The sequence below is a fragment of the Pezoporus occidentalis genome, unplaced genomic scaffold (genome assembly GCF_034315485.1).
Source record: "Pezoporus occidentalis ecotype Australia unplaced genomic scaffold, CSIRO_AGI_Poc_V1 ctg11, whole genome shotgun sequence".
NCBI lineage: Eukaryota > Metazoa > Chordata > Aves > Psittaciformes > Psittacidae > Pezoporus > Pezoporus occidentalis.
Genome location: NW_026912886.1, coordinates 8,074,900 through 8,093,406, shown reverse-complemented (window position 1 = coordinate 8,093,406; position 18,507 = coordinate 8,074,900). Strand labels below are relative to the sequence as shown.

Genomic DNA, 18,507 nt, shown 5'->3' with positions numbered 1-18,507 from the left:
AGTGTCTAATTCAGTGTTTCATTTGAAAATTGAGTGCCACAATTACAGAGTTGCCTCTGTGTGTGCTTCACCGGTGAAAGTAGTTTGGGGTGCAATGAAGGAGGCTATTCCACCACCCCCATGTGAAAAGCTGCACTGCTGGAGTTTGTCAGTGCTGCTGGCTTTGCTGTCCTTCTGTGATGTGAGGGAAAGCGTGGTGGCACCAGCTCCCAGTGCTGGAAAGTGCCACTCATGGGCCTTGCTGATGGGTTTGGGCTCTTTGGGGTAACAGCTGAGTGCAGACCTGCAAGTGGATTTGGCTGCAGAGCAGGCACAGCTGCAGAAATGCAGCTTCTTTTCTTAGTTATTGCGAGCCAAACTGTGAAATCCTTCCAGGAGGTTGTGTCCTGGGGGTGATTCTGCTCCAGGGGCTCAAAAATCAGTCTTGGGGCTTTGCTGCTTTGTAGCCACATATGGCAGAAAGGTCAAAGGCATACATGGAGAGCAACCAACTGGCCCTTCCAAATTTAGTCTTAATGGAAGGTCAACAGCTCATTTATCTTGAATGAGTTAAAATGCCTAAGTTTACACATCACATTTCCTTTTTCTTAATCATTTATCAACTAGCGCACTATCACAGTGAGTGATGGGGCTGCTGTTTGCACCCAGGAAGAGAAAATGCACTCATTTTTTGGTTTAATAATCATGAGAATTAGAAACATAGTTAGGTTTTGCCTTTACTTTTCAATAAAAGCCCACATGAATAGATAGATGGCTATCTCAAGCCCTGAGCTTCATTATCCAGTAATTTATCCACTAGGATGCATGTATATGGCTCCTGTTGGCAACAGTCACTGCTACAAAACTCCTGAAAAACTGGGGATAGTTTTTCACTTCATTCTATTCTTATGTCCAGATTTACTTTATACGCTTACAGCTCCTGCTGCAGAGAGACCAGGTGTAGTTTCAGCAGTGTTTTCTGGTTATTGGTAAAGTTGTTTGTGGAATAGGTTTGTATGGAGGAATCTGCTGAAAGTTTAGACTGTGATATATAGGTCGTATTGCCATTAGCAGAAACTATTAGTATCGAATCTGCTAAAAATACAGAGTTAAGTAAAAGGCAAAATAATTTGAGATTTTTCTTCACTCAGGGAAGTACATATTTTTAGAGTAGAAGAGTAAGTGGCTTGGGGGAAAGTGCCCTTCCCTGCATTCCTTATTGCAAACAAACTCTGTGACCTTCGTGGGTGTTACACTGCTAATCCTGTGTAATGGGTGATGGAAATGTTCCTTAAACGTTATGGAGACCTGCTCCTTCTTTCCTCCCAGCTGAGGACAGCATCGATTTTAGCATGTGAAACGAGAGTCGGGTCCAGTGAGTTACTGGTAAGGAAGAGCAGAAGCAACTGCTGCTGTTTCACAGCTGTAATGTGACAGTCTCATTGCGGTTTCAGTTTATTTCATTGCAGTATTGTACAGGGTTTGGCACTGCTGTCCATCCAGAAATTGCATGGCAGCCCCTGGAAAAAACTACAACTTTGCATATGTCTTGCAAGGAGGAAACCCTTGCTTCATTTTCTCCCTCCTGAGGACTTGCCGGGCTTTGAAAGTTCACTCCGCCTTTCCTGAGCTAATTGTACTCTTAAATCACTTCATCTGTTTGATATTCATAAATTTACTCCCACTGGTGGTTGATCCAGTTTGCACGTGCAGTACCTGGAGTTGTTCTGTTCTGCAGAAGCACAGGTGGGTACACAGGGAGCTGAAGAAATCTTAATAAAAACATAGTTCCAAAACTATGGGACTGAGAATAATAGAAGATTATTATTCATATGAGTAGGAAAGAATAGCATATGAGAGCATGAGGTCTCTCTGGCCTTTCACCTGCCTCCTTTCATTTGCTTTGTGCAAAATTCAGCCTGGCAGCCTTTTCAGTTTCCATGTGGTAAACATTTTTGGGTGGTAACTCTGTTGTAGTACAGTAGGGTTTGAATCCTGTTATAATTCTGTCAGGAGTAACTATTCATGATACGGTATTTCGCATGTGGTAAGAATATATTGAGCGGTACACTTAATGTAGGCCATTATATACTGTAGCTTTCCAGAACTAAAAGGATAAAAATGTACATAAAAGCACAGTAGAGCTTGATTTGCAGTTCATTTCTACTTCTAAATTTGGATTAAAGATACAGTTGGAAGTGAATTTAGTTTTATGGCCTTTAAGTAAGTCTTAATTCTGATCTTCAACCCAGAAGACTTTATGTGTATCATGTTTTGTTCTTTTGGTCCTGCATCTTCTCTGCTGTGATGTGTGATTTGCATTGTCACACATTGAAGGTAAAACAAAACCCCTCCGCTGTAAGCACAATTTTCTTGATGAGAAAAAGCATTCAAGGAGGATTGGTGTTCAGGAACGGAGTGTCAGGGGCAGTGTATCATCCACTGAGTTGAACTGAAAGGCAATATATATCAACACAGGGTTTTGCTTGTATTTCATTCCCCCCTCACTCACCAGGATGATTGACTGCTTTTGCCTCTGATGAAATTTTCATGTGCATCCACAGAACAGTGGGATACTAAGGATAGAGATTAATATTTCAGTAATTATACTGTGCCTGTGGGTTGCTGGAGTCCTTGGTGCAACCACAGAGGAGCCCTGGCTGTAGGTAGTGGTTCACAGGAATGCATCGCGAGAGGAAATCCAGCCAAGGGGGACTTGTTATTGCTTTTGGCACAATATGTGAATGGGGAAAGAAAGAATGCATGTGAGTGTCCTTTCCTGGAAATAAATATTTGGAGGAAAAGGTGGGTACCAAGTTAGTATAACATGGGGAGAAAACAGACAACTGCCTCCTGGGCTACAGCAGTAACTTTAGGGCACTGAGTGTCACTTAGTGATGCCAAGGAGAGCTGCCCATGGCTGGATCATGGCTCAGCAGTGTCACTGCTCTGCCTTTTCAACTTGGGGGATTGCCAGGTTCTCTCTGTCTTGTGCTTTCAGCGTGCCTGGTCAAGGCTGGGCTTCTGAGACATTTCATCTTCCGCAGACTCATGCATCCGTTTCTCCTGTCCCTCCCTATTCCAGAGAACAGCCCATCTTCACCACCAGAGCCCATGTCTTCCAAATTGACCCCAGCACGAAGAAGAACTGGGTTCCTGCAAGCAAGCAGGCTGTAACTGTTTCCTACTTCTATGACAGCACGAGAAACAGCTATCGGATTATCAGTGTGGATGGAACCAAGGTAGGAGGCTGATGGTACCCCCATGTGTTTACTGTGCAGAGAGGATTGTGACTGTCAGCCCTGGCTGAAGATGGACATGGGTGGGCTACATTAAGCTCTTAAGTTCATAAATACTGATTTTTTTAAATATAACTGTCCTGGTTTCAGGACAATAATCCACAATGGGCATTTGCAGTGAATACTGGAAAAACACAGGGCACCTTTAAAGTGATTTTGCCAAACTTCGTTTGTTTTATCTCTGACTAGGTTGACTTCATGATCTTAATGAGCCAAGAGCTTTAAGTGTCCAAACTGAGTCTGTAACATAGTGTGTAAAACCATCACTGTATTAGGTAGATAAGGCTGAGGCCATTTTTGGTGAAAAAAAAATGTTCTTTTTAAATGGAATGAGGAAACTGATATGTGCAGGCTGGAGCTTTTAATGTAAATGCCAGATGCATACTCACTTTTGCCTGGTTGAACTGTTTACAGGGTAGTACTGAATTTTCTTCAGCTTTTGCACTGGAGTTCATCAGGCTTAGGTGACACATTAGGCAGGACAATTTCCCCACCACCACTGTTTTTTCTTTCTTCATTTTTCATTACCAGATAGTTCACTGAAGTGTTTCCTGTAAGAATCCTGATCAGTCGGATCGAATCGGTTGCTCAGACAGCAGTTTTTACTACATACCACATTTTAGCCCTCTGATTAGTCCATCTGAAGTAACTAGTGAGGTGACTGCTTTGTCCTAGCAGACCACAGTCAAAGGTATAAGTTAAAACATTTTGCTCATGTACAAAAATCATCTGTCATTTCTGCCAAAGCACAAACCACAGGGTAATGAGACAAGTTTACGGCCTGTTTATGTGTGTTCTGTTTGGATGAAGATGTTAAAATATCACTGTCCTGGGAGAGAGATTGCAGAAATCATCCCTTACTAAAGATTTTCTATTTATCATGCGTGTATCGAATACTTGTTTTTCCAAACATCTCCTGTGCTATATTTTGTTATATATTGGCTTATAAATCAGCCATACTGCCTGCTGAAATTGATGGTAATGTTTCATTGACATGGGTACAGCATTAATATGCCTCCATCAGCACGTTGTTTGTGCTGGTGTGTTCATTTCTGGAAGCACGAGCTGACTGCCCCAGCTGCCTTCCATCAGCACACACAACCCCAGCAACTTCTTGGGCAGAGCTGATGCCCCCCAGAAATTTGCTTACACCCCATGGATGCTCCTGCTCCTGCTTGGGTGAAGCTGGTGCTGGTGGTATTGGGCAAAGCCCAGCCCGCATGACTTCCAAGCCAGAAGTGCTGTACTCGCAGCAGCGGGTTGCTTGATTTGTGGATGTGCATGCATGCATTAAGACCAATTAATGAAGAGAAAGTAATTACTGTGTGTGGCAGGGGGAAGCTGCGGGGGTAGTGTGTGCCCTCAGCCAGAGGCTCTGCCAGAACTGCAAAGGGCGTGCTGAGAACAAGATGGGCATCCAAGCTTTGCTTTGTAATCTGCCCAAAAGACATTTAGAGGGAACCAAGCGCCTACTTTAGCATGTCTTAGAAGAAGGTGAGCTTTCCATGATTAAAATTCTCCCTCAGGGCTTCCCAAGCAAGAATCACTTGCTGGCCACATGAATTATTCCTCTTGTATTGAACCTTTGCTGATTAAGGAACAGGTTGAAAAGAAATGCAGCCTTCACTCTCACCTGTGGAGAGTCCCCCGTTACCCTGCCTGTCCCTTTTAAGAATGCTGATTTGGAAAAAGAAGGGCATTTATACCAAAATAAGTTAAAAGTTGCCTTTCTCCCTCAAACAACTGCTGTTTAGTGTTTTGACCTAGTTTTCCAGCCGAAAATGAAACTGGATAGGACTGTGAGGAAGAATATAGACAGTATCAGTTGGTGGTGTCCTGTTTTCTCTATATCTCACTCATTAGAATAAAGTTTTGCATGTGTTGGCAAAGACCAGATGGATTAGCGTCACAGCGTCCCTGCAGGCAGAAGTTATCTCTTTTTTAAAGATAAAAAAGCTGAAGCTCAAGTAAATTAAGGGGGCCAGCCCTAGAAGGAAGGTGGTGACAAAGGATGTGTATCTCTTACAACTCTCCATCCTTGTCTGAACTGCAGAGAGGCTGTTCTAATACTTTAGTTTAGACAAACACATATGATGCACATTGGCTTGCAGCAGCATCTCACTGAAATCCAGCTTGTAGGAAGATGTTGGATTCATTTTGGGTATTTTTTTTACCAACAGAAGTTGATACTATGTCATAACAATAAAAATATTTTAAAGTGATCAAGAATACAGGACCCTTCACTTAAACACTGCTACCCAGTTGTCATGAGCTTTATTTACTTCTAGCAGTCAACGTATCTCTGTGGGCTGCGTGTTGAACTGCAAGTATGAGGAGAAGCATGGGGCCGCTGATACCCATTAGTGCTGCTGCCGTGCAGAGCCTGGGGCTGGCTGTGTAATGTCAACCTGATGGGTACTTCATTTCCTCCCGAGGCACCACCAACCTGATGGGCTGTGTTTCTCACAGGAGTGGCTTCCTTAGGCTGCTGCTGCCATCCCTGAAGGTCTGCACCCCCCACAGTCCCCTGTCCTTCAGCCCCATACTCTCTTCCAGCAGGTGTAGCCTTGTCCCCTTCCTCCTGGCAGGTTCTTGTCCCTCTTCCCCAGAGCCCCAGGGCACAGGAGCGTGAGGAGTGCTGCAGGGCAGAGGAGAGCTGGAGGATTTAGGAGTGGGCTGAAGTGAGGGAATAAGGGAACCACTGAGCCCATATATTTAAAGGTGTGAATATTGGGAACTCATTTTGTGAGGACGGCTGGCAAAGGGGCAGGGGACTTGCTTCGTTTTGCTGCCTTCAGGCCTTTATGCATCTGCCAAGTGATGGGGAAGGACAGAAGGGCCTGGCTGGTATGTGTGGAGGTCGTGTAGACAGACATTGCAACAAAGAGGAAAATGGGACAGAAAGGGAAGAGGGTAAAAGTGGGCAGCAGAGTGAAGACAAGGGAGTGTAACTGTTCCCTTGCAGAGGAATATGCAAGAGGCTCGTGCTGAAAACCAGGAGTCCGATGTGATGGAGGGCAGCAGGTGAGAGCGTACGCCTTCCAGGTGCCAGGTTTCTTCCAAATCCTCCCAGCCCAATGACAAAAAACCCCATTGAAATTCCTGGGGAGTCAGAGCACTGAGGAGTGGAGACCCTAGATCCAAAGCAGCTTGTACCCCTTTAATTCCTTGTGATTGCTAGAAGAGAACAGGTATCACAATTCTCGCATCTTTGAGAGAAAACAGGGGCTCTGGACAGTAGTTTACAGTTTATAACAAAAAGTTTCATAGATACCATCCAAGTATGCACTGGATGATCTTAACCAACGTACCATTACCAAAGAAGGGAATGGATTAGTGTATCTTTTAATTACATTGTAATTGACTTGTATATTGTCAAGAAAGTAATTTCATCATGATGTTTCAAGAAGTTTCTAGCCAGAGGCTGTTTAAACTGCAGCATAATGAATGCTGGAGGAAATTATATAGTGAAATGCAAGGGCACACACTGATTCAGAGTTAATGAGGCAGCCAAGAGACTTCACCATGTGAAAGTCCCCAGCATTGTGGGCAAAAGTCAACCCTGTTGAAAAATGATAAAATACAGTGATGGTGCAGGGAGAACATGAACTTGTAAGTGCCTGGTTGCTGTGTACTGGGTGGGGGAAAGCCACACACAACGCTCCTCATTAAAAGTGACCTACATTATTCTGCCTTTCAGAGGTGAAAAGAAAGTTTGAAAGCATGACAATTACTTACTTACCCTCTGGAGTAATGGTAGTGCTCTAGTTGGTGGGATTTGTTTATTTTTTATCAATTGGAAATATGTGTTATCCAAACAACATAGACAATGGGGAAAGAAGGAGAAACTTGTTTGTGTATAAAATTTGAGAAGGAAATATAATCCTTCAGAAACAAGCTTCTGTCCTTGTTCTCGTATGTTCAGATGTTATGTTTCTACAGAACCCGTGTCTGCAACAGCACCGTTTTTATCTTTTGAGAAATAAGGTGTTAATAACGAACATAAAGCTATCTTAAAAATTAATAGCCAGCAATAAAGTGTATAGTGAGACATTTAGAGATGGCGGCAGCAAAGTGACACAGCAAGAGCCAGATGCCAGTGCTAAGTTGTCTCTGTGAGATGCTTACACAGATGACTAGAAAAAATTAGAATCAGGGTTTAAATGATGAATAGATTGCAAGAGTGATTTTGGTAAGTACCTGGTACAGAAACAAAGACTTTGTGTTTCAGAGTTAAAAAATACCTGTCAGCTGACACTCACTCCCAGCAGATAGATCATTTAAAAGTTTATTACCCAGCAATTACCTTGAATACTGAAGATCAGCAGCGAAGTTGGGCATAACTGTGTGAAAGTGTTGAAGAGAGAACCAGAAAAATTGCTGTGCTGGGAAAGCAAAATCAGTGGGTCTATTTCTGAAATAAATTGCAATTAGTAAGAATAAGAATATGGTCCAAATTTTGCCAATCAGTATTCACATAGTGTTCCCCAAAGTGAATACAGTACATTAGAAAGTGTGATGAAGCTGTTTGATTAAGTGGCATATATGCTCTTATAATGGAATCTGTCAGTGACTGTTTCAGCAGGAGTACAGTGCGATTTCCAGGGCAGAGTGAAGCTGGCAGGGACAGAGCCCCAGCAGCATGTGGTAGCAGATATTTAGGGAGCTAAGAAAGGGTGGTGTGTAAATCTGCTAGTGTTTGATGTATTTCTGGCTTTCTGAGTTCTTGTACCGGTCCTAATTGCTACCTAATTTAATAGCTGCCCACCTCTTTGTGACCACGCTTTCTTTGTTCTCATGACTGGAGGCAGGAGTCCTCAGCACATGGAGAGGAAATTTAGAGTTCTTTCAGAGCTGTGTTCAGACTCAAAACAAATCATTTTCTTTGCCTGTGGAGATGGAATTATTTTAAGACATAGTTGTTAAAAATAATCCTAGAGTATTTTGCCAAAAGGTGACTCTTAGACTTAAGAAGCTTTCCTTTCACAGCAAAAAATTGCAGGGTACGGTGGCACCAATGAAATTCCTTCATCTGGATAATTCTTTATGTTCTTTGACGTAAATTCGGCCATTAAACCAATAGCAACCCTTTCTCATGAAAACGTATCAAGTAATTTAGATATTACAGAATTTTTGGCCCTGAATTAAAAAAGTCTTCTGTCAATGCATACCTCAGCAGGGGCCTGCGTTGGTGTGTGCCTCTAAGACCTCATGGATCTCATTTGCGATAATGTGTAGCAGAAATGATCACATCACCTTTCCTCTTGGCATTCAGAGTATCAGTGTGTGTTTGCCTGACCTCAGTGCATTAGGTGGAGTGATGTACTGTGTTCTATATTTTTTAAATACCAAAGTTTTTAGCTACTGAAATTTTCAGGTTTAATAAATTTGTAGTGAAATGATCAGAGGATGCGTTACAGCCTTGGGTAGCCAAAGATAAAGGGATGTAAAAGTACAGGAGAAGTCACCTTACAAAGTGGTGTGTTGCCTTTTCTTTCGATGCGATAGAAAAATCGTGAATTCAGTGCTATGATATTGAAAGGTGTGGGTGAGCACGTGTGTGTCTTGTCAAAGGGACGGAGATTCTTTTATTTCCAGTTTTACCTGCCCTAGTTTTATTTATGGCCATCGCTTGTCAGGGGCGCTGTGTGCATCCCAGAGGAGTGTGGTGCTGCTAGGGTCTGAGCCTTCTGTCTTCTGAAATGCCCAGAGGCCCCACTTCTCGCCCTGAAGACCATTTTGCTGACTGCAGGACTGTGATTTCCGGAGAGACCCTAATTAAATTAGCAGAAGATATTTTTTATTCCAGCTTCTCAAGGCTTTTTTCACTGCTGGGTGACTGAGATGTAGATTTCTTTTTCCCAAAAAACTTTTTCTGCCATGTTCTTCTTTTGCCCTTCACGCCGTTTCTTCCAGGCTGCATGGGAAATCTTTTCTGGTTGTCCCAGGAAGAGTGCTAACCATAAAACAGGGGTGTGGAGCGAGCAAGAGCACAGGCGGTGTGTGATACTTGTTACTGTTTGAAGAGCCCTAAAGACATGTCCCAGCCTAAGGGTGATGCCACATTAGGCTGGTGGAAAGGTAGCCAGGTTTTGACTTATGGAGGTCTGATTGACTGATCCAGTATTCCTACATCCCTGTCCATAGCTGTCCACAAAAGAAACCTTCATATGCCAGAAGAAAAGATTTCCGGTACTGGTCTGGCAGATTACTGTAATACAGAAATATGAGCATATTTGGTGGCCTTCATCTTCTGTTTGTCATAGTATGTTAAGTATTTCATGAACTATTTGAGCTGATTTCAACATGATTATTAGCACTGGAGATGATACTGGAGCCACGAAAGAGTAATTCCAACAAATGGAACTAATTAGCCCCCCCACATAAAACAAGGAACATCCCTAAAATAAAAAAAAACATGGTATAGAATATAATTTTAATGTATAAGCCTGCCTTCCAGTTTGCATAGTTTGTGTATATCTTACAATAAACATCTCATTGCTTTTATGCTAGTGAGATGGCTATTAAGTAAAAACTATAGTTGTGGGTTTATGATCTTTACATAAACATCACATAATAGATATGTACGTTACTGTTGAGGCAGAGTAGCTATAGTAACATCAGTGTGTGTATACTGTGAATCCATACTAGAGCCTTTAAAATAATTTGACGCTGTTTAATCACTCTCATCAAGTGAGTTTGCTTCGTAAGGCAGCCGCAGTGTGGACTTTTCCCAGTTTGGATTTCCCAGCCCATGATGAAGAACGATGCTTGTCTGCTGGAGGCATGTTCTAGTATCAATTGTGCTAAACAACGTACTTTGTAAAAGATGCCTGAAGAGTCTCTAGCTGCTTTTTGCAGTCTCTTTTGGGCTTGTTGTTGCTGTAAATAATGGAGCTGGATCGAGCTCCTCTCTGAGAGGCAGCTGCTCCTTTCGTAGAGAAGTTCTTCATTTTGTATGATGAGCAGATTTAGAGCAGAACATCTGTCCTGCCCTGAGTCATAGCACACCAGCCTAACCTAAGCTGGAAACAGTCTCTCATTCAGTGAAACAACTTGCAGAAAATAACTAATGTTTTTAATAACTGTTTCCTGATTTCATTTAAAGACGTTGCAAGTTGGGCTGATGCAATTTCCAGACTTTTTAGCATGACTTTGATTGATTCAGGGGAACTCTCACTATAAGGGAGACTTGCCATCAGCGGGTGATGCTGGTGCCTCCTAGGCAGAGGTAGTTTCTCTGGTGTGGCTGGGGTACAGGCACTGGGTCAGCAGCAGCCCTGCAACCAGGGTGCGGGTGCAGTGGCAGGAGGGTGTCTGCATGGGGTGGTGAGTCGGCACCTCAGAGGTGTGGGGTGTGCCCAAGGTGTTACGCTCCAAAGGGGCCTGTGGAGACTGAAAACATTCAGCCTGTGGAGTATCAGTGAGAAATGTGGATGTTGGGGTTAATGGAAGTTTAAGCAGGACAGATGCAAACAGAAAATGCAATGCACATTTTAAAACAAGAATCAGTATCTATGTGGGGTGAGCACGGTGAGGTGTGCACTGGATCGTTCTGTTACATAGCCCAGGACTTCACATTCTTCTCAAAGACATCTTTGAAATAAGAGTGAATGGAATTAAGGAAAGTAACTCCCTCACGATCTTTAAATATTTGTGTTGTCTATGCTTGTGGTGTACTCAGCTTGACTAAAGTTACTTGAGGTTTCGTTTCTCTCTAGACATTACAATAAGTTGAGAACACTTTCTTTGGAATTTGGTGATGAAGAAATATACAGCATAGAGGAAAAGCAGCGCTGTCAGCCAAGGATGAGACTACCCTCTTGCACCATCCTTTATTTGCTTAAGGTGATATCAAGTATTCAGAAATACAGGCTGAGGGGAGGTGCAGGATTTAATAGCTGGGAGGACAGTACATTGCCTACAGTTGTCTGCAGGAGAATTTTCAGCAGTTGCCAAGACTGGTTTGGATAGGTATAGCTGGGAACATTGGGTGTGCTTGTGTGGACAGGTCCTGGAGTGTTCAGATGGTATAAAATCATACTGTTAGGGCTTAACTGTGATGGTAATTTCAGAATTGCTGATACTGGTGGTGATGAGCTGGGAATGCAAGGAAAATTAAAACCATTGACCGGGGGCTTCAGGTGAAGGAGAGCTTGTCAGAAGGTGAGAAATGGAGCAAAATAAATGTCAGGAAATTTGGTGGGTCCCTTGAGATTGCATCAATCAGCAGTGATGGTCATCTGCTGAGGAGGTGCTCTGGTTTAAAAAGAAGGAAAAAGGTCTAGAGCTGTAGAACTCGTATCACTGAAATGTGTCTGTATGAATCTCTTTCCAAGTTATTAACTTTGAAATGTGAAAAATCCTCTATTCATTGTCTGGATTATTTCTGGAAGTAAATCCTTCAGAAGCTGGTTAGTAAGCTTAGGAGAAAAGATAACAAAATGCTGGCAACAGCTGTATCCTTGACAGAACAGAAGCACATCTGCCACTTTTTGATCCTATCTGGCTCGTTTTTCCGCTTGTATGTACAGCGCATGTGTGTATTGCTGCCTCTGGAAAGACCACACACTATTGAATCCAGGAGATTGCAGAAACTTTCCCAGAAACACAAATTGTCACTCTTAAAAGGAAAAAGGAAAAACTAAGCTCCTTGCTAGAGGATTTCTTAGTGCGCTGCTCACCAGCAAGCAAGGAAACTTTGGTCTCCGTAAATTTCCCCTTTTTAAAACCTCTCCATAAAATTAATGGGAAAATCTCTGAAAAAGAAAGTATTTCAGCTTGTAACTGCCTCACACAGTTGTTTCTGTCACCAGACTTGAGTACGAATGTGTCATCTGAACATGCCAGGGAGGTTAATTAAGCCATCTGATGTTACTCTAGAGAAACCTGATATCAAGCAAAGGATGCCTGGTTTAGGTCACGGTCCTTGAATTTAGCAAAGCTTTTGAAGAACCTTGAGCAAATTTTTGGTGAAAATAATCCATGACTGCAGTTATGTGAAAATCAAGAAAAAACTCAAAGTTTTTAGTAATGTCATTAACACAGGCACAACATGGTGGAGTTTACAGATGCTTTCCCTCATCCTTTTGGTTTCATTAGCTGATAAAAGGAAAACTTGTGGGATGAGACTAAAATAGACATTTATAAGTAGCAAAAGCTTCCATACCTGCCCACCAGACTCCAGAGAGCTCAGTAGCGCTCACGTTGCTTGTGGGTTTTGCATTGTGCTTTTTCTTCCAAAAGAAATCTTAAATGTGCTGAGGAACCTTGTGCCCCGAGGTGAACTGAGCACAGGCTCCATCCCTGTGAGCTTCCCACAGCCTCCCTAGGGTGTTAGGGACTTTCGTTAGGAATTACAATAAATGCAGCACTGGTTAGCTGTTGGTTTCCTATTCTGGGATTTTTAGTCCCTCTTTTTTTAATTTCTGCAACTGAAAGTAATAAAGAATAATTCCTATAAGCTGTGCTTTATGAAACTCTAAGGATTGCTTGTCCACTGAAATAGCTGTATAAGTTTTTTGTTCCTTTCTCTCCCCCTGCTGTAGTGCCAGAGGTATCTAATACTTGGAAATCCCTATTCAGAGAGTTAATGTATCAGACACGCTAATCAAGCCATGCCAGATGGAGTTTATAAATAAACTACACTGCATTGTGTATTCTTAACGTTTGAGCATCAAACATAATTCAAGGCAATATTTTCCTAATTTAAAAAAAAAACACAAACCACCATATATCACTTCTTTCTTGATTGTGGAGTAAGATGGGAAATGAAGAACAGTATAAATGACTCAGCCATTAAATATTAGCTGAAGTCCAAAGCTGATTTTCCTTGAGGAATGAACAAGGTGATTACATGATCCCCAGTTAACCTCCACCTAGCTTTATATTCTAACAGCAAAACAAGGGATGAGGCATTTTAGAGAATGCAGAAGGGCTGGTATTTTATATTGTCTCACAGATACCTTGTATCTTCAGTTATGTTAGTGTATTGCTCCAAAGTGTTGCTGCTAGACCTGGTTGCCCTTGATTGCCATTGAACAGTGACCACTTTGATGTGCTTTAGAAGACACCAAGTAGATCCTGTCATCTCCTAAGAATAATGTGCCTGCCTTTCTTGGCCGTTGCTCATGCCAAGGGACAATTTTTCCAGATTTTAGAGAGGAAGTGGTAAACTGTCCTGCTGCTGACCACTCCCTGGGGTGTGTAGGTTCTTAAAGAGTAGAGGAGTCTTTAATGATTCCAGATGGCCATGCCATTTCTGACCTCTGCAGAGGTACCTTCAGGCTTAAGTGAAGCTGTTGTCATACAGCTTGATGGATGCAGAAAATGATCAGTGCTTAAATAGTTCATATAGGGATGTGGTTATACTCGACACAAAGACTATATGCTTTTATTTAATCTTCCAAAGCATGAACTGTGATATAACTATGGGGTTTTTAGATTGTATGTAATTGCAGGTAATGCAGCCTTGTCCCTAGTCCCAGTTTTAGTCACTAGGAAACAATAGTCTCCACTGTATTCTCCCTCTCTCTGCTAAGCTATAAATCTTGTTTTTCATGTGAAAATAACACACAAGCATCTTGGTTTATGTACTTTGTAAACCGTTGCATGAAATTCCTGGGTAACAGTTTGTTCCAGCATAAAGGGTTCGAGAATCCTTGCTGTAGATTTTCTTCTTGAAACAGCTGCTGGTGCTTTCAGTCGTGTGGGTGGTGGATGTGTGTGCTGTGCCGAAGAGGAAAAAAAATCTAGTCAGATGTCAAAGCAAAAATAGGAGGTTTTGGAGATTTAGACTGGGTGGGGGAGGTGGGAAGCCAGCTCTGCAGAGATGTTAATTACCTTGGGAAGAAAAAGAGCGCAATGGAGTAGGTGTAGCAGGAGATTTATTTAATAGAATTCACATAATCAAGAACCCACTTCTGTTGCATTTAGACAGGTTCTCAGCGAGGGCTTTACAACAGAATTACTTTACCAGAGGAAAAACAGTTATTACTGCTCTTATTGGGGGGCCGGGGGAGGCTATTTTTACATCTGTCTTCATGAGAGAGGACAAGAACTGCATGACATTTGTTTGATTTGTTGGCTTTTGGGGTTAAAAATTAACTTCATCATTCATTGAACTGTTCTGGGGGCACAAGGTAATGCAAGATATAAAATCTATGTGCAACTATAGAAATGTCTCTTTTTCCCATAAAGCAAGCAGCAACAGCATGCAAGAGACTTTTTCTGTAAAAGGTGAGTCTCCTTTCGGTAAAGGGAGCTCAGGTTGGGAAGTAAATGCTTTGGACTGCAGCAACTCCTCTGTGGCTTGCAAGGCATCCTGGCATCTTCCTCTTTGCAGAGTGCGGATGAATCACTGCAGTTCCCCTTCCACTCCCGCCTCCTGCAGAAATACATGATGTAGCTATGGATGCTTCTGGAGTCTTTTGATGGGTGAAATGGCTACTGTCCTGGTAAACTGTGTAGAACAGAAACTCTTGAAAATCACTGGCTGGCTAGGGTTACTAGTACTGTGGGGAAAAAATGATGGATAACCAGCGCAAGAGGCTGGTAATAGATGTCCTCACAGCTATTGCCCACCCTGTGCTTTGTTCCCCCATCACACACAAATGATGGAGTGGAGCAGGAGGAATAGCAAAACGGAGAAATCCAGTACTCTTCTTGACATATGTTTACAGTGCTCCCAGTCTAAACCAGTGCATGCTCTCTGCCTGTCCCACGTAAAGCACCGTATACATGTGAGGTGCAGCAGACAAAGCAAAGCTGGAGCAAGACTTGTTGCTACTCTCAGTTTTCCTAGGCTTCATTTATTATTTTGTAAGGACCTTCTACAAAGGCTTTTCAGGAAGGGTGGGGAGAAATATTTGATCACATCTGCTGGCCCTGATTTGTAAAACAACTATAATTAATCCTTCTGCATTACAGGTTCAATGTTTTGCCCAAAGGCTGTTCTTTCTTTCATCCCCGCGTCCTTACACTGCTGTGAGCATGTCTTTGTGCTGCTCCTGCTTTACTCAGTTAGGTGGCTTCAGCAAGGGACTCTCTTTTTTTCCCCTTTAAAAGCACTGTGTTGATTAACAGTGTGCGTGTGTGGTGTGTGTGCCGGCTTTTTAGGACTAGAACTGAAATGATCAGTTTACGATCAGTGGCATACTGGTGAAAAGATGTTTCATCTAAGTCTAGAAGCTCTCAGGGCAGGTAGGAAGGATGATAGAAGGTGCAAAGGATAGTGTAAATTACAGAAATGTAAGTGGGTTAATTCCACAAGGGACTTGCTGAACATTTGGGATAGAGAGAGAATTTCTCTGCAAATCCATCCCTGTCTCCTCATCTTCACATCCAGTGTCACAAACCCTTCTGATTCATGTCGACTTGATGAGCTGGAAGAACCTGCTGAGCCTGTGATAGCTTCGGCCAGAGGATTAGCAGCTTCTTTCCCTCTTCAGTTCTGTTTTCAGACTGGGATACATCTTTACTGAAGATTAGCAGCCTGGTGGGTTGGGGAAATTAGTTTTTACAAGGGCTGCAAACTGGAAAGCACATACTCAGAGGTGTGAAAATGAGATGGGGAGGTAGTGACTTCTTAATGAGTACATCCCATGGCCTCAGGCCTTGGGGCTTTCCTGAGGTTAGGTGAGGTGAGGTTACTTCAGAATAACAGGTGATGTGAATTTAAAGGGAAAATCCCAGAATAATTCCTAATGTGGCACTCTTGTCCCCAAATAAGGGTCCCTTTTCTGATTTAATTTAATGCAGTTCCAATATATGCAGTTCCAATATATATGGCTAATAATCCATGAGCTATTTCATGGCTCTTATTTTGGTCTTTCCCCAGGTAGAGAAGCTGGTGACAGAGCTGGCTGAATTGGCTCATGGTCCCCTTCGGTGTCTCATCAGAGGAAGTGTCCTGGCCAATTCCTGCCAGGGCATTGGCTCTCCTCCCTAGGGCTATGCCAGTGACTCTGCCCAAAGCCCACTGTGATCACTGCTCTCCTCCCTTGGACCTGAGCTTGCTCTCACCTCTGCTTTTCCCTGTTGTGAATCTGGCAAGTCAGGGCCGATGTGACCAGGGTGTGTGCTGTGAGCCAAGCTGGCAGAACCCCATGTGCTGCTCCAGCTTCACTCCCTCTGTGCTCCTGCCAGCCAACACACGCATTCACCTTATGTTAATGAAACAGTGACTTGGGAAGAGGTCTTTTTAGGAGCTACATTGGCTTTTCCCCTTTAGTGCACCGTTTGATACGGGGAGTGTGAGAAGGAAAACCTTGAAATACCTGAAGCATCCCCCAAAAGGAATGGCAGCTGTATATATGGGCACTGCTCATGTATTGGGAGGAGCATGGGCTGACAATACGTTTTTTTTCCTTCTATGCACTCAGGTTTTCTTGTGACCTCTCCCTGCTTGATTTATTTGGCAGTTTCTCTCCGTGGGAAGGCAGCGGGGTGGGTGTGTTACAGCCTGTGAACGTTCTGCTCTACGCCAGCTTATTTGCATTCACTTTTATCTGATGAATATACCCGTTGTGTTTCTAAACGTCTGGAGTAATTTCTGGTTGATGTAGCACTACCTTGTACTGCGAACATTCTTCTGTGCCATCTTCAAATAAAAACTTAGATTTGTCAAGGTTGTTTTTCTCCCAGAGGAAGTGAAATTAGTACGAGGTTTTGTTTGGCTTATGTGGATGTTCCAGGAATGTTTGCCATCTGATCTGCTTGCGTGTAGATGAGAGCAAAGGCAGATATTTATTTTTTTTAAACCGTATGTAGACAGCTGAGTATTATGAATGAGTTTGTTATTCTATAAGGTGCTTATGATGTTATCTCCTCTTTGCCTTTGTCTTTAGGGAGAACTCTTTAACCACTTCAGGGATTGACTACATTTGATTAGAGAGTAGTTTGCCTTTTGAATCCATTACCCTGGATGAAAATCTGTAAGTTTATTCCGATTTCTGATGCAGCTGGAATTGCACCATGTGTGTATTATAGGAATGAGGTCCAAATGCAAAGCTATTTCATAAAAGCCCATTTGAACTGATGAGTGTCCTTTTCTTACAGAATTATAATACTGGATTGCAGGGATGGAAAAGAGCCTGCAGGCTCATCTTACCCATGGCAGCTTTCAAATAGTGCCCTTTCCCTTCTGCACCCTTCCTCTCAGACCCTTTTTCTTTTGAAACTTGAAAATTCTGGCTCCTCCTTTCATATAAAAAACCAAAATTTTCATAGTTTGGTTGATTTATCCTGTTGTGATAGCCACAGATTGTTCCCCTGTCTTCTGCCCTGCCTGGAGACCTTATGCCTGGGAGATGAAGAAGTGGTGGGGAGTGCTTTCCTTCTGGTCTCACATAGCCAAGAGTAAGCCAGCTTTGGGAAGGGGATAGGCTGGGTTGCCTGACAGGAGGACTTGCAAGTCTTGGTTTTCATTGTTCTTTGAAATCATAAAGCCCTTTCTTTCTCCTAAACACAACCAACATGATTGTTCCCTGGCCAGTGCGGTGTCTCTGTTCTGAAATAGTGAGCAGCTTTCCATGGGAAATGAATGCACAGACTGATGTTCTCAAAGTTCAGTGTTATGACATCTTCCTGCAAGCGTGATGGGGCAATGAGGTCATGATGGGGAGGAAGACTGGGTAGATAAGTGCAATGTACTCACAGAATCCATCTCCTCTGAACTGCTTCCATGAGCTCTGATTTAATCTGCTAAGCTTTTACTTAGGTTATCACTTCTCTGTAGGAGCATAGTGTTTCTGAAGTGCCTGACTGACAGGGAGATTTAAGGGAAGAAAAGGCAGAGCCAGCTTCCTGGCAGTTTCACTAATTGCAGCTTATTATAAATTTAACAGCTGAACTGTCACTTTCCTGAAGGTGTGTGATCACCACAACCTTCTCTTGGATTCTGCACTGGCTATAGAAAACTTTAACTTCTAAGGTGCTAAGCTACTGTCGTGCATTTCATCACTCAGTGAGGTGTTCCTTGGTTTACAATTTGCAGGCTTCATTATTCCTTTTATCACATCTTTGATAATATTGGACTGTGGTCTAAAATATATCTTTGGTGTGTTTTCTTCATGTATTCGCATTTACTGAATGATTATTGTGGGAGGTATGGAAGTTTATTCTTTGCAGAGTCTGCTTCCAGTGAGTGAAGCTTTTGCCTTTCAATAGAGCAAGTCATTTTATTAGTTTTTTCTCTACAGATGTCTAATTTGATAGGCACAGTAGGGCT

At 42.7% G+C, this 18,507-nt stretch overlaps 1 protein-coding gene across 1 annotated transcript in view; it reads left to right on the top strand.

Annotated features, from left to right (window-relative positions):
* The window catches only part of HOMER2 (homer scaffold protein 2), a 56,625-nt gene that overhangs the window by 20,653 nt on the left and 17,465 nt on the right, over positions 1-18,507 (top strand). The window contains exon 2 of the mRNA XM_062629576.1: positions 3,065-3,221. Coding sequence (XP_062485560.1) covers positions 3,065-3,221 — 157 coding nt within the window. The remainder of the gene's footprint in view (positions 1-3,064; positions 3,222-18,507) is intronic.